The following is a 12757-nucleotide window of genomic DNA, read 5'->3' as shown; positions in this document are numbered from 1 at the left end:
TGACTCCTGGTTTTTCCACTCATGTTTCTTTTTGAGCATGCAAGCTTTCTTAGGAATGTAACTATCATGTTATACCAAAAGAGACAACTGAAATCATGAGGACTATTAATTTGATCTTGTACAGTAATCTCAAGCATTCTGTTATATACAGTGAGATCTATTTATTAAAATAAATAAGTGACAGCAAGCCCTTTGCTAGTTACAGTCATTGTCTGCTATCACTATATAAATACAAAAACTGGATAGTGTCAAAAGTTTGTAATTCATACCTTTTCTTTGCTTTTAAATAATCATCCTTATATATATATATAATGGACTACTACTTGGCAACAACCAAGAATGAAATCCTGCCATTTGCAACAACATGGATGGAACTGAAGGGTATTATGCTAAGTGAAATAAGTCAGTAAGAGAAAGACAAATATCATATGTTGTCACTCATATGTAGAACTTGGAAAAATTAACAGAATACCATGAAGGAAGGGAAGGGGAAAAAATAGTTTCAATCAGAGAGGCAAACCATAAGAGACTCTTAAATACAGAGAAATAACTGAGGATTGATGGGAGCGCGGGGGAGAGGGGAAAATGGGTGATGGACATTGAGAAGGGCACTTGTTGGGATGAGCACTGGGTATTGTATGTAAGTGATGAATCACAGGAATTTATCCCCCAAACCAAGAGCACACTGTATATACTGTATATTAGCTAACCTAACAATAAATATTAAAAAAAATCCCCAATATATGTGCACTCTGACTGAATTAATAAAGTCTGACTTTTTAAAAAATTTTTTAATAAATTTTTTAAAAATGTTTTATTTCTGAGAGAGAAAGACAGTGTGAGCAGGGGAGGGTCAGAGAGAGAGGGAGACACAGAATCTGAAACAGGCTCCAGGCTCTGAGCTGTCAGCACAAGAGCCCAATGCGGGGCTCGAACCCACAAACTGTGAAATCATGACCTGAGCCTAAGTCGGATGCTTAACCGACTGAACCACCCAGGCGCCCCTATAAAGTCTTTTTATTCTGACTCGAATTCATAAAGGTTACTGAATGTCTAGTCTTTGGAGAAGACAAAATTTGAGCTGGCCCATGAGGAGCAGATAAGATTTGAATTGTGAGAAGAGAATATTCCAGACCCTAGGAATGTGTTGTGAAGAACGTATGGCAGTGAGTGGACTGCTTTGCCTAGAGCATCCCCAACATGTAAAGGAAGGAAAGGAGGCTAGAAAAATAGGCTGGGGCTGGAAGGACAGATTTTCTGTCCCAGGATCACAAATTTGTACTATATGCGATAGTTCTAGACATTTAAAGTTGTTGAGTAGGAAAATAATTCCATAAAATCAACTTTTGAGAAGACAGACCTGCTGGCACAGGGCATAAACTGTAGGAGAGAAGTACAAGAGAATTACTATAATGGAGAAGATCAAAGGTAATAGAGACCTGAATGAAGGTAGTAGCTGTTAAAAATGAGGTAAGTGTGCCAAAGAGAAGGAAAAGAAGTTGGTGGCCGATTGCTCCCTTGCTTTGCTCCCTCTACATCCTTCCAACACCTAGCAATCCAAACAAATGACTGTAATTTTCAGCCTGGATGATTTATAATAATAATATTAATAAGAATAGCAGCCACATTTCCATGGTGCTGCTATTTCCATATGTGCCCAGCACCTACGTGCTTTATGTGTAATAACTCATTTAGTTGTCAGGATAACCCCATGAAATAAGTATCACTGTTTCCATTGCACAGATAGGAAGCCTGAAGCAAAGAGAGGTCAAAGGATGTGTTCAGTCACACGATAATGAGTATCAGCCAGGACTAGAACTCTAGCACTGTGGCCAAAGTGTAGTAACCGCCAAAGGAGAGTAACGACTCTCCTGATGGTCTCATTAACAAGTACTAATTTGTGTGGATTATAGCCATCTTAACTCTAAAGGTGTTGAATCCGAAATGGTGGTAAATATCCAAATGGAAATATCTGGATGGGAGGGGGGAGGGAAATCTAGAATTCATGGGATAGCCAATATTGAGGACACAAATTGAATGCTAGGTGTGCCTCATAACCTAAATCTTTGAAACTCTTCATTACTGAAGTTGAGATTAGAATTTAGTCCACTGATTTCCCATTCTCCAGGTAGCGAGACAATAGATTTCAGCCCCAATGGAAATAGTGCTGACTTCCTCACCGAGCTCACAGGAGTAAGTTTCTGCTTATTTTTTGTTCTCTCATACAGTAATTCTAATAATTTGCTATTATATCATGTACTATATTCATTTCCATTTGGTTCTATGAAGTCAGGTGAGTTACAATATTTCCATGCTCATTTTAAGTTGCAACCTGTTTTAGGCTTCTGAAAATCTCAACATTATATCATGCCATGATATAGTGAGTTCAGATATCTAGATATTCATCAGAAAATCAAAGGGCTGTGTGGCATCATGGCTTTAAAAAAAAAAAAAAAAAAAGAGAGAGAGCTTTGGAAAACACCTGGGTTTGAATCTTGCAGCATCATGGCTTAAAAAAAAGAGAGAGCTCTGGAAAGTATCTGGGTTTGCAGTTCTGCCATTCAAAAGTTTTCCAACTTGGATACATTACCTTCTGTTTCTGATAACGTTCATCTAATGAAAACTATAAAGTTTAGGGGAAATGATAGGAGTCATTTGTTGCCATTTCCTATGGAAAAGGTCAGAAATTTTAGCTGCTATTATCTGATCTGTGAAGATGCACAATATTGTGAATATATAAAAAGTAAAAATTATCCTCAAAATGTATTCTCCTAAAAATATAATACAACCACTTCAGGAGATGTGTTTGGCAGAACATTTCAGTACTTAATCTAGCCACAACTTTGGAGAAGGAAAAATACTATCATAAAATGATTAGTAACATCCCAAATATCGAAATACTTCCACTAGCAGTTAATACACAGATAGCTCATTAACTTAGTAAACATGGCATTCACTGCTGTAGACTTATTCAGCTATTACATGCCCAGAGACATTTGTCAGAAATTGTTTATTGGTACTTAGTTTTCTTTTAGTTAGGTTGGCAGTACTTCAAAACCCAACATACAAACACTGGATCCAACAGAACTCTACTTCAAGAATTTAGAGAAATACATATATATACTGTAAGAAACATAGTGATTTGATAAGTATCCACATTTATAATGACAGATGATTTGTGTTTGCATAGCCATGTCTTAAAAAGTCATACCTGATGCAAAATAGTCCCCTTTGTGGGGGTTTAGCTAAGTCATGGTAAAGGTTAGATTGTTTACAGCTATTGTAATCACTCTATTTTTAGAAATCAGTAACAGAATTAACAGTTTGGTGCACAGATTATTTTTTGTTGAGATTTATATAAGTATCTCATTTAATATTCACAAAAATGGTATGGGGTAAGTAAGCCTATCTTTAATTCATGATGAGGAAATTAAAACTCTGTGGCATTAAGGCCACAAAGGTTTTAAGTAATGGACTAGGAACCCTAACCTTGGTTTTTTCATATTAAAGTTCCCATAGTTCATACTGCATTGCCTTATGAAAATCTCTGGTTAAGTTTCCCCACTTTGGAAATAGCTTTTGTGTATTTTTTGTTGGAAGGAAGTGCTATTGATTAAGGAGAAGTGATTGATTACTTTTTAAGTCTTTGTTTATTTTTGAGAGAAAGAGAGTGAACGGGGGAGGTGCAGAGATCGATGTAGGACTGTAACCCACGAACTGTGAAATCATAACCTAGGCCAAAGTTGGACACTATATCGACTGAACCACCTAAGTGCCCCTGGGGAAGTGATTTAAAGTCATTTGAAAGAATATTATTTTTAGATCATAATGGAAAGTGTGATGGTACAAGATTCTACGACGAGTGGTTCAGAGTAAGTTCTGCTGCCTTTGGAAATTCAAGTTTAAGAAGCCATTGAGTTTTGGTTTTAGAAAATGGGGACTATTTTCAAACTCATTAATAAATGGTATTTCAAACTCATTAATAAAATGTAGATTAAAGTTTTTAATATAACTCCTAGCATGATTCATAAAGTGGAAAATCTTTATCATATACAATTCATATATTTTCTAACACAGGCAACTACTTAGATGGTTTAGTGAAGATCAAGAATATTGTAAATACCTTAACCAGAATTTTACTATTTATAAATTGATAACATGAATGAGTTAGAAAGAAACATATTGATGGTGGTCTTAATAGGTCTAAATGACAATGGTATTCCTTAAAAAAAAAACAAAAAAAACCCCACACCAACAACAACGAAAGATTACTGACATTAGGTGTATGTATCCAAACATATGCAAGAGGAACAAGTTTGGTTTATTCCTGATATTTTATACATACTATTTAATAATATTTTGAGTGTTATAATTACTATGAGATTTTTTTCTCAATCTGGTAGAATTCTGTGTTTCTTTTTCATATCTTAGCTAGTATTTAAATTAGATATTTAAAGTTTGGAAGCAGAGGGGCACCTGGGTGGCTCAGTCGGTTAAGCGTCCTATTTTGGCTGAGGTCATGATATCACAGCTTGTGAGTTGGAGCCCTGCGTCCGGCTCTGTGCTGACAGTTCAGAGACTGGAGCCTGCCTTACATTTTGTCTCTCTTTCTCTCTCTCAACAATAAATAAGTAAAAAAAATTTAAAGTTTGGAAGCAGAAACCCTGTTGTCGTAAGTTAGATATTCACTGCTACGTTGATGAAATATATTTCAAGGTGTTTTTTTTTTTTCCCCCATGCCATGGGCCTCTTTTCAGAATGTTTTTAATTTTTTAAAATATTTATTCATTTTTAGAAAGAGTGCGAGCAGGGGAAGGGAGAGGGAGAGGGAGAGAGGGAGAGAGGGAGAGAGGGAGAGAGGGAGAGAGGGAGAGAGGGAGAGAGGGAGAGAGGGAGAATGAGAATCCCAAGCAGCTTGGCACTGTCAGTACAAAGCCTGACATGGGGCCTGAACCCACAAACCGTGACTTCATGACCGGAGCCAAAGTTGGATGCTTGACTGACAGAACCACCAAGGTGTCCCCATAATGTTTGAAATGCATAAAATACATATATTAAAGAGCTGATTATGTTTAAATACATTTATCAAAATATTTTTGAAATTTGTGATAGAATGTTTTATGAATGCTTAACATGGCAGGATTTGTAATTCTGATTTAGTGAAAAGATAAAACGGTATTGAGATATCATCAACAACTACACAGACTCACCTCACCTCAGGATTTTTCAATACTACTATGGTGTTAGAACAATACACATTCAGTAAAGACCACAAATGAAATTTGAACACTTCATTATACAACAGGCTTTGTGTTAAAAGGATTTTGTCCAATTGTCAGATAATGTAAGTGTGCAGAGCACATTTACAGTAGGCGAGGCGAAACTATGAAGTCTGGCAGGTTAGTGTATTAAGTGCTTTTTCCATTTATGATATGCTCAACTTACAATGGACTTACCTGGACATAATGCCACTGTTAAGACAAGAAAGATCTCTAATGAGAGAGGAAAAGATCTGTTTTTTCTGTTGATGACAAGTCAGAGGAACTGCTAATCACACTGGATGTGTTGTCTATATTCACAATGAAAAGAAATGCTAAATTTCAGCTGAATGTTACTGAAAAAAAAAATAATTTTTCCATCCAAATTTATCCTATGCATGGACCCCACATTCAGAAAGCCTGTAATATGTTTTCCAAAATTTTGTATCAGCAATTATTATTTACTATTATTGCCTGCTTTGGGGCTCCTACTATAGTATCCTTGCAATAGTTAAAGTAGCCTGAATTTTTTTTTTTTTTTTAAGCGAATGAGCTGATCTACATTTTGGTGTCTAACATGATGGAAGGCTTATTTCTCAGTCAGGACACTAAGGCAGGTAGCTCTCTTCCATAAGGTAATTCAAGGGCCCAGACTTCTTTCATCTGTGTCTGCGTTAGCATCTAGGGCCTCACTGTTACCTAAATTCTGCCGATGGAAGGGGAAGAGGATGTGAAAGAAGTACTTCAGTTTCTTAGGAAACTTTGGCCCAGGGTTGGCACACGGCAGCACCTACACTTCTTTGGCAAGAAACAGTCACGTGGCTCCACCTAGGCATCACTTCCTGGTAATGACTTCACGTGATGGGATGAAAAACATGAAATTTGGCTGGACAGTTAGCTGCGTCTACCACAATTAAGTTTTCTCTTAGAACTTTATTACAGTAGAATTGGGGGAGAGTTTTCCTAAGTAACCGTTTAATTTTGTTTAATTCATTCTGTTTAAAATGAACTGTACTTGGGTTTGGTGGATGTTTGTTTTCCTAAAAAAAATTTTTTTTTATTCCTTATTTTTGAGAGAGAGACAGAGTGTAAGTGAATCCTAAGTGGGATCCAGGCTCTGAGCTGTCAGCACAGAGCCTAAAGCGGGGCTTGAACTCACGAACTGCAAGATCATAACCTGAGCCAAGTAGGACACTTAACGGACTAAACCACCCAGGTGCCCTGGATGATTGTTTTTCTAAATTGTTGAGCTGGATGAGAGGAATGACAAACAAAACCAACCGGCAGCTCCTGCGGTGTGAAGGAAGCACCTGAGCTACAAAGTCATCTTTGAAGTGTCCTTCTCTTTCCTCCTCAAAGGTGATCTATCAGCTACTGCTTCCTATTTATTTTACCTCCTAAGTACTACTTACATCCAGACTGCCCCTGCCACAGCCTCACTTCAGACCCTCATAAATTCTCTTCCAGGTGACTTCTACAATAGCTTTCCGACGAAACATTCGGCCTGCAGCTTCGTCCCTCTACTCAGGCCATTTTCTCGATCAATATTCTCAAATTTGGAAACTTCACACCTCCTTAAGGGAGCAAATTGAGCACACATCCTACACATGCACTCTGACTTCTTTATAAGTTATGTGTGCTTATTCTTTTACCCTTATGTAGATCATAAAATGGTGTAACATGGAGAGATCAAAACATAAAGAGTTTTAACATGATCTTCTCCATCCAGTGGGTTACTTCACACACACAAGTATCAGTCTGGGTTCCGTCAGGATAAGGGAAGCTACAATACTACGGGACTGAAGGGATAACTCAAGAATTACAGTTTACCTGAGGGAGGGAGCGGCTGGGAAGTGAAGTCCGTCTCCAGGGCCAGTCAGAGGGTCTCAGAAACAGTCACTGCCTCAACTCGAAGTGGGAGAATTGGGGTTTACAGGAGTCTGAGAAGCAACAGGTCTGACCCCAAGGACGACCGTGAAGTGGGAGCTTCTGCAGGTCTCCGGCAACAGCCCTGTGGGACCGCCCCCTGTGACTCCCACAGCCTCCTGCGTATAACGGGATGTGCTTCACCTGTGCCTGTGAAATCTCGGCAAGGGCCTCTCATCAGATAGCTAATGCACACCTACTGGAAAGGCATTAAGGGGAAATCTCCTTCCCAGCCTTAGGGCAGATGAGACGCGATGGTGCCAATGGACTACAACCAACATACCTGGAATACAGACACTTCAGGTTGGAGACAAATACTCTAATCTGGACGGAGAGTGATTATTCTAAAACACACCATATGTTGTCTTACTCAAAATCCTTCTGTAGTTTCCTTTGGCCTCCAGTAAGCTTTTGTGTGTGTATGTGTGTGTGTGTGTGTGTGTGTGTGTGTGTGTGCGCGCGCGCGCGCGCACATACGTGCACATACTTTTATCTCCAGTAGTTTTTTAATCTTTTTAGCCTTGCCAACTTTTATTCGCATACTTATGTATGGACAAAAGCAAATTAACTATGATTCTTATTGTAAGCCTTGGCTGAACAGTGACAGAGCGTTGGAGCCCCTTCTATGCACTCAGTGCCCTGCAGTTTCCCCTCCGCGGGGGAATGTCCAGAGCACCATAGGACCTTTGGACATCACCATCATAAAGGATGACATCCAAACTCATCACCGTGGTGCATAAGGCCCTCTATCGTCTGCCTCATGCCTCCCTCTTCCATTTAATCTTCTAAATAGCCTTCAGGCCACCCTGCATGCTAGCATTCCCAATTTATTTATTCATAATCTCAAAGCTTTTCCTTGGCATATGAGCTCCCCTTTACTTGGACTGCTTCTCCACTTTGTCAGGTATATTCATAGTCACAAATCATCACTACGTGCAGATCATTTTTCCCGACCCTAACAATCTCCATGCTGTGAGTACAACATTTAATACCAAGAAGGACTCCAGAGTGATGTCATAAGCTGAGGAGGCACGGGTTGAGCTTTCTCAGAAAATCTTCCCTGAAGCATACAGTATCTACTAACTCCATCTTCATTTCTTAATATGTACTTTGAAAAATACATAGCGTACAACTTCAATTTTGGTGTTGTTTTAATAACAGACAGTTTCACTTGTGTGTGTGTGTACATGATTTTAGGAAAATCAAGACCCTTTTTGAAATTTCTCATTGTAAGGTATTTTGCCTTTGCTGGAGAAAACCTGATAATCATTACAAAAATGGCAAAACAAGCATTCCTTTACTCTGATACTTATAAATTCATACAACAGCATTCTCACACCAGTTATAATGCCTATAATCAAAACAGTATTGAAATAATTGAAAGAAATAAGTATTGGCAAGGATGTAAAGAAAAGAGAACTCTTGTGCTCTGATGGTAGGAATGCAAACTGGAGCAGCCATTGTGAAAAACAGTGTGGAGGTTCCTTAAAAAAATTAAAATTGGATTACCAGACAATCTAGAAATTCCACTTTGGATATCTGCCCAAAGCAAGTGAAAGTGGTAATTAAATAAGATATATGCACTCTTATACTCATTGCAGCATTTATAATAGACAAGATACTGAACAACTTAAGTGTATACTGATAGATGAATGAATAAAGAACATGTGGGTGCATTGTATAAAAACACATGATGTAATAAATCATAAAGAAAAGAATGAAATCTTGCCATTTGTAGCACAGATAGATGGACCTGGATGATACAATGCTCAGTGAAATGAGTCAAAGAAGGGCAAATACCACATGATTTGCATGTGGAATATAACAAAAAACCAAATGAACAAATGAAATGCAGAAACATACTGAAATCCAGGAAAGTGGTTGTTTCCAGAGGGAGAGAGGGTAGTAGTATGGGCACAATAGGTGAAAGAGACTAAGAGGTACAAACTTTGTTATAAAATAAATTAAGTCACAAGGATGAAAAGCAGGACAGGTCAGTAGTACTGTAATAACATCATATGGTGATCGATGGTATCTATATTTATGGTAAGCACTGTATAATGTGCAGAACTGCTGAATTACTATGTTGTACACCTGACACTGACAATACTATATGTCATTACACTTCAGCAACAAAGGCAATAATTTCCTGTTATCAGCTACAGAAACTTTTTTCTAGATATAACTCCTTGGACAAGGGAAACAAAAGCAAAATTAAACTATCAAGACTATACCAAAATGAAATATTTTTGCACAGTGAAGAAAACCAATAGCAAGAAAACAAAAACAAAACAAAACAAAAAAACCCCTACTGAATGGGAAAAGATATTTTCAAATGATATATCTGTTAAGGGGTTAATATCCAAAATATATAAAAATACTTCGACAACACCAAAAAAAACATCCTATTAAAACATGGGCAGATGGCCTGAACAGACATGTCTAAGACATATAGATGGTGGACAGATGAAAAAAATGCTTAACATCGATAATCATCAGGGAAAGGCAAATCCAAACCAGAATGTGATCTCACCTTATACCTGTCAGAACAGCTAAAATTAATAATGCAAGAAATAATAAGGGTTGGCAAGGATGTGGAGAAAAAGGAGCTCTCATGCACTGCTGGTGGGAATGCAAATTTCATTCCTTTATTGCAGCCATTGTGCAAAACAGAATGGTAACTCTTTAAAAAATTAAAAACCGAGAGGCGCCTGGGTGGCTCAGTAGGTTAAGCATCCAACTTCAGCTCAGGTTATGATCTCAGTTTGTGAGTTTGAGCCCTGTGTCAGGCTCTGTGCTGACAGCTCAGAGCCTGGAGTGTCAGGCTCTGTGCTGACAGCTCAGAGCCTGGAGCTTGCTTCAGATTCTGTATCTCTTTCTCTCTCTGCCCCTTTCCTGCTCGCACTCTGTCTCTGTCACTCTCAAAAATAAATAAATGTTAAAAAAAATTTTTTTCAATTAAAAACCAAGTTATCAAATGATCCAGTAACTGCAATACTGGGTACTTACCCAAAGAAAATGAAAACGCAAAAGAAAATGATACATGGACCCCTATATTTAATGCAGCATTACTTAGAATAGCCAAGATATGGAAATAATCCAAACATCCACTCATAGATGAATCTATAAAGATATATATATACAGAACAGAATATTATTTAGCCATAAAATAATGAAATCTTGCCATCTGTAGCAACATGGACGGATGTAGAAGGTATAATGGTAAAAGAAATAATTCAGTCATTAAAAGACAAATGCTATATGATTACACTCATGCAGAATTAAGGAAAAAAAAAGGGACAAAATAAGATAGTTTTTAATAGAGAACTGGTGATTTCCAGATGGATAGTATGTATGGGGAATGGGTAAAATAGAGGAGATCAAGAGTACACTTATCTTGAGGAGTACTGAGAAATGTACAAAACTGATGAATCATTTTACTGTATACTTGAAACTAACACACTGTTAATTATACTCCCCCAAAAATCCTTCCTATTTTCTACATTAAAGATAACTAGTTTGAAGGATAAATTTTTGTGAGATGACTGTAAAATATAAAAGAACAAAACCCGGACTCAAAATAAAGAGAATAAACTGGTGTTCCCAGAGGGGAAGAGGCCAGGGCCATAGGTGAAGGAGATAAGGGGGATTAGGAGTACATTTACCTGAAGATGATGTTGTATATAACTGCTAAATCATTATACTGTACTTCTGAATCTAATGCAAGTATGCTAATCATATTTCAATAATATATGTGTGTGTATATATATACACAAAGTACCAGCTAAATTTGAGAAATTCAGCAAATAATTGGAAGTAGTTTATGGGATCAGAAGAAGATTTGTTTCAGGTAGGACTAATTGTGTTTACAATATATAGAAACTAAAGTTCAAGAAAGTAAGCTTCTAAAACTAAATGTATTCTTTTTTTCATTGTAGCTTTCCAATATAAATATGTATACAGAGCTCTGATTTTATTTTTTATGCCATAAATTCAACCTTTTAAGATTTGTAAAACCTCAAGAAACATTACAGACAGCATAACTCAAAATGTTTTTGCAATAATTGTAAGTAAATCAATAATAAATTTTACTTACATATATCTGGAGGTGCAGTGGCCACATGAGGCTCATCGGAACCTGAAGATCCTGCAGTTGAAAAGGCTTTGGGATTGACAACCCTTTTAACTAAAGAGCAAAATCCTGGGAGATAGGAAACCAGTCTGGCTCTATTACACAGCACCTAAGAATAACACAAAATTAAAATTACTTGTTAATAACATACATTTTATACTTACATAGACAATCCCTGGCAAATCCTCACACTGCAATATATCTTTTAAAACCAAATTTTATTCTATTACTGAGCCACTACCATTTGGCAGGCATTATGTATATAATTTTTAAAACAAGTCTATTAAAAAAAATAAGTTACTTTGTATAAAAGTATATGGCTTTACCAATAAATGCCAGAATTGAGAGTGCCTCAGCAGAGAGAATAGGAACCTCTAAAAGTTGCCCTATTTTGGAACAATACTGAAAAGGTAGTACAAAGAAGATTCTTCAATTCTTAAGGAACTTTCAAAACCTTTAGTACATAGCTTTGTGGTTCATTTTTTGCTATATTCATTTTTACTGGTCTCTGAGGTTAGTTACAACGGGTGAACGTGTAAACATCTTTCATGCATAAACTTCTAGCAAAATACCTGGGTCAGAGTAATTTAATACAGGAGTTGGCAAACTATAGCTGAATATAGATTGCTGTTTTGGTAAATAAAGTTTTATTCTATCAAAGTCACTCCCATTTATTTATGTATTGTCTATTGCTATTTTCATGCCATAATGGCAGTAAGTTGTTGCACAGGGACCATAGGGTGCAGAAAGCCTAACATATTTACTTATTTGTCCCTTTGCATTAAAAAAACTAAAATGCCAACTCATAGTTTAGTAAGCAATATTTAAAAACAAACACCATATTATCTATGAAATGGTATTAAAAGATTTGAACAATTAAGAGATCCTTAAGGGGAGTAGGAAAAGTTTCAAAGGATACACTAGGTTTTGAAAAAACAGCAGTTAAGTTGAGGAGGGAAGGGGCATTTTAGTGCGTAATTTTTAGGAAAAGATGCATAGTCATAAAAGGTATTTTCAAAACAGTGAAAAGTTCAGTGAGGGTATATATATATATATATATATACACACACACACACATACATATGTGAGTACAGTAAAAAACAGGCTTGAAAATTAAGTTATGGGCAATTACAAAACGCTATATATTTGACACAGCAAAGGGCTTGTTGCATCAAGAAAATAAACCAGAATTTTAATCTGGAGGCAGGGAAATATAGTGTAAACTGATAAAAATAAGTAATGTTTTTAGGAATGTACCACTTAGGGCAGCAGGGATTGGAGTGGGATTAAAGAGGTGGCATGAAAACTAGTTGCCAGGATGTTGAAATAGTCTAGCCATTTGATACTTTAGAATACTATCCCTATCACATAGTATTCTGAAATTTAACCCATGTACCTGGTCTTTTTCTCACCATAAATAGAAGAGAACATCCTAACTGGT

The 12757-nt window shown here is 36.9% G+C and overlaps 1 protein-coding gene across 1 annotated transcript in view; it reads right to left on the bottom strand.

Annotated features, from left to right (window-relative positions):
• MMADHC (metabolism of cobalamin associated D) overlaps nucleotides 1-12757 on the bottom strand; it is a 42423-nt gene that overhangs the window by 25797 nt on the left and 3869 nt on the right. The window contains exon 3 of the mRNA XM_039244562.1: nucleotides 11281-11425. Coding sequence (XP_039100493.1) covers nucleotides 11281-11425 — 145 coding nt within the window. The remainder of the gene's footprint in view (nucleotides 1-11280; nucleotides 11426-12757) is intronic.

The sequence above is a fragment of the Hyaena hyaena genome, unplaced genomic scaffold (genome assembly GCF_003009895.1).
Source record: "Hyaena hyaena isolate Hyena2069 unplaced genomic scaffold, ASM300989v1 scaffold_246, whole genome shotgun sequence".
Lineage (NCBI taxonomy): Eukaryota > Metazoa > Chordata > Mammalia > Carnivora > Hyaenidae > Hyaena > Hyaena hyaena.
The sequence above is the reverse complement of the archived record's forward strand: the minus strand, read 5'-3'. Positions and strand labels throughout refer to the sequence as shown.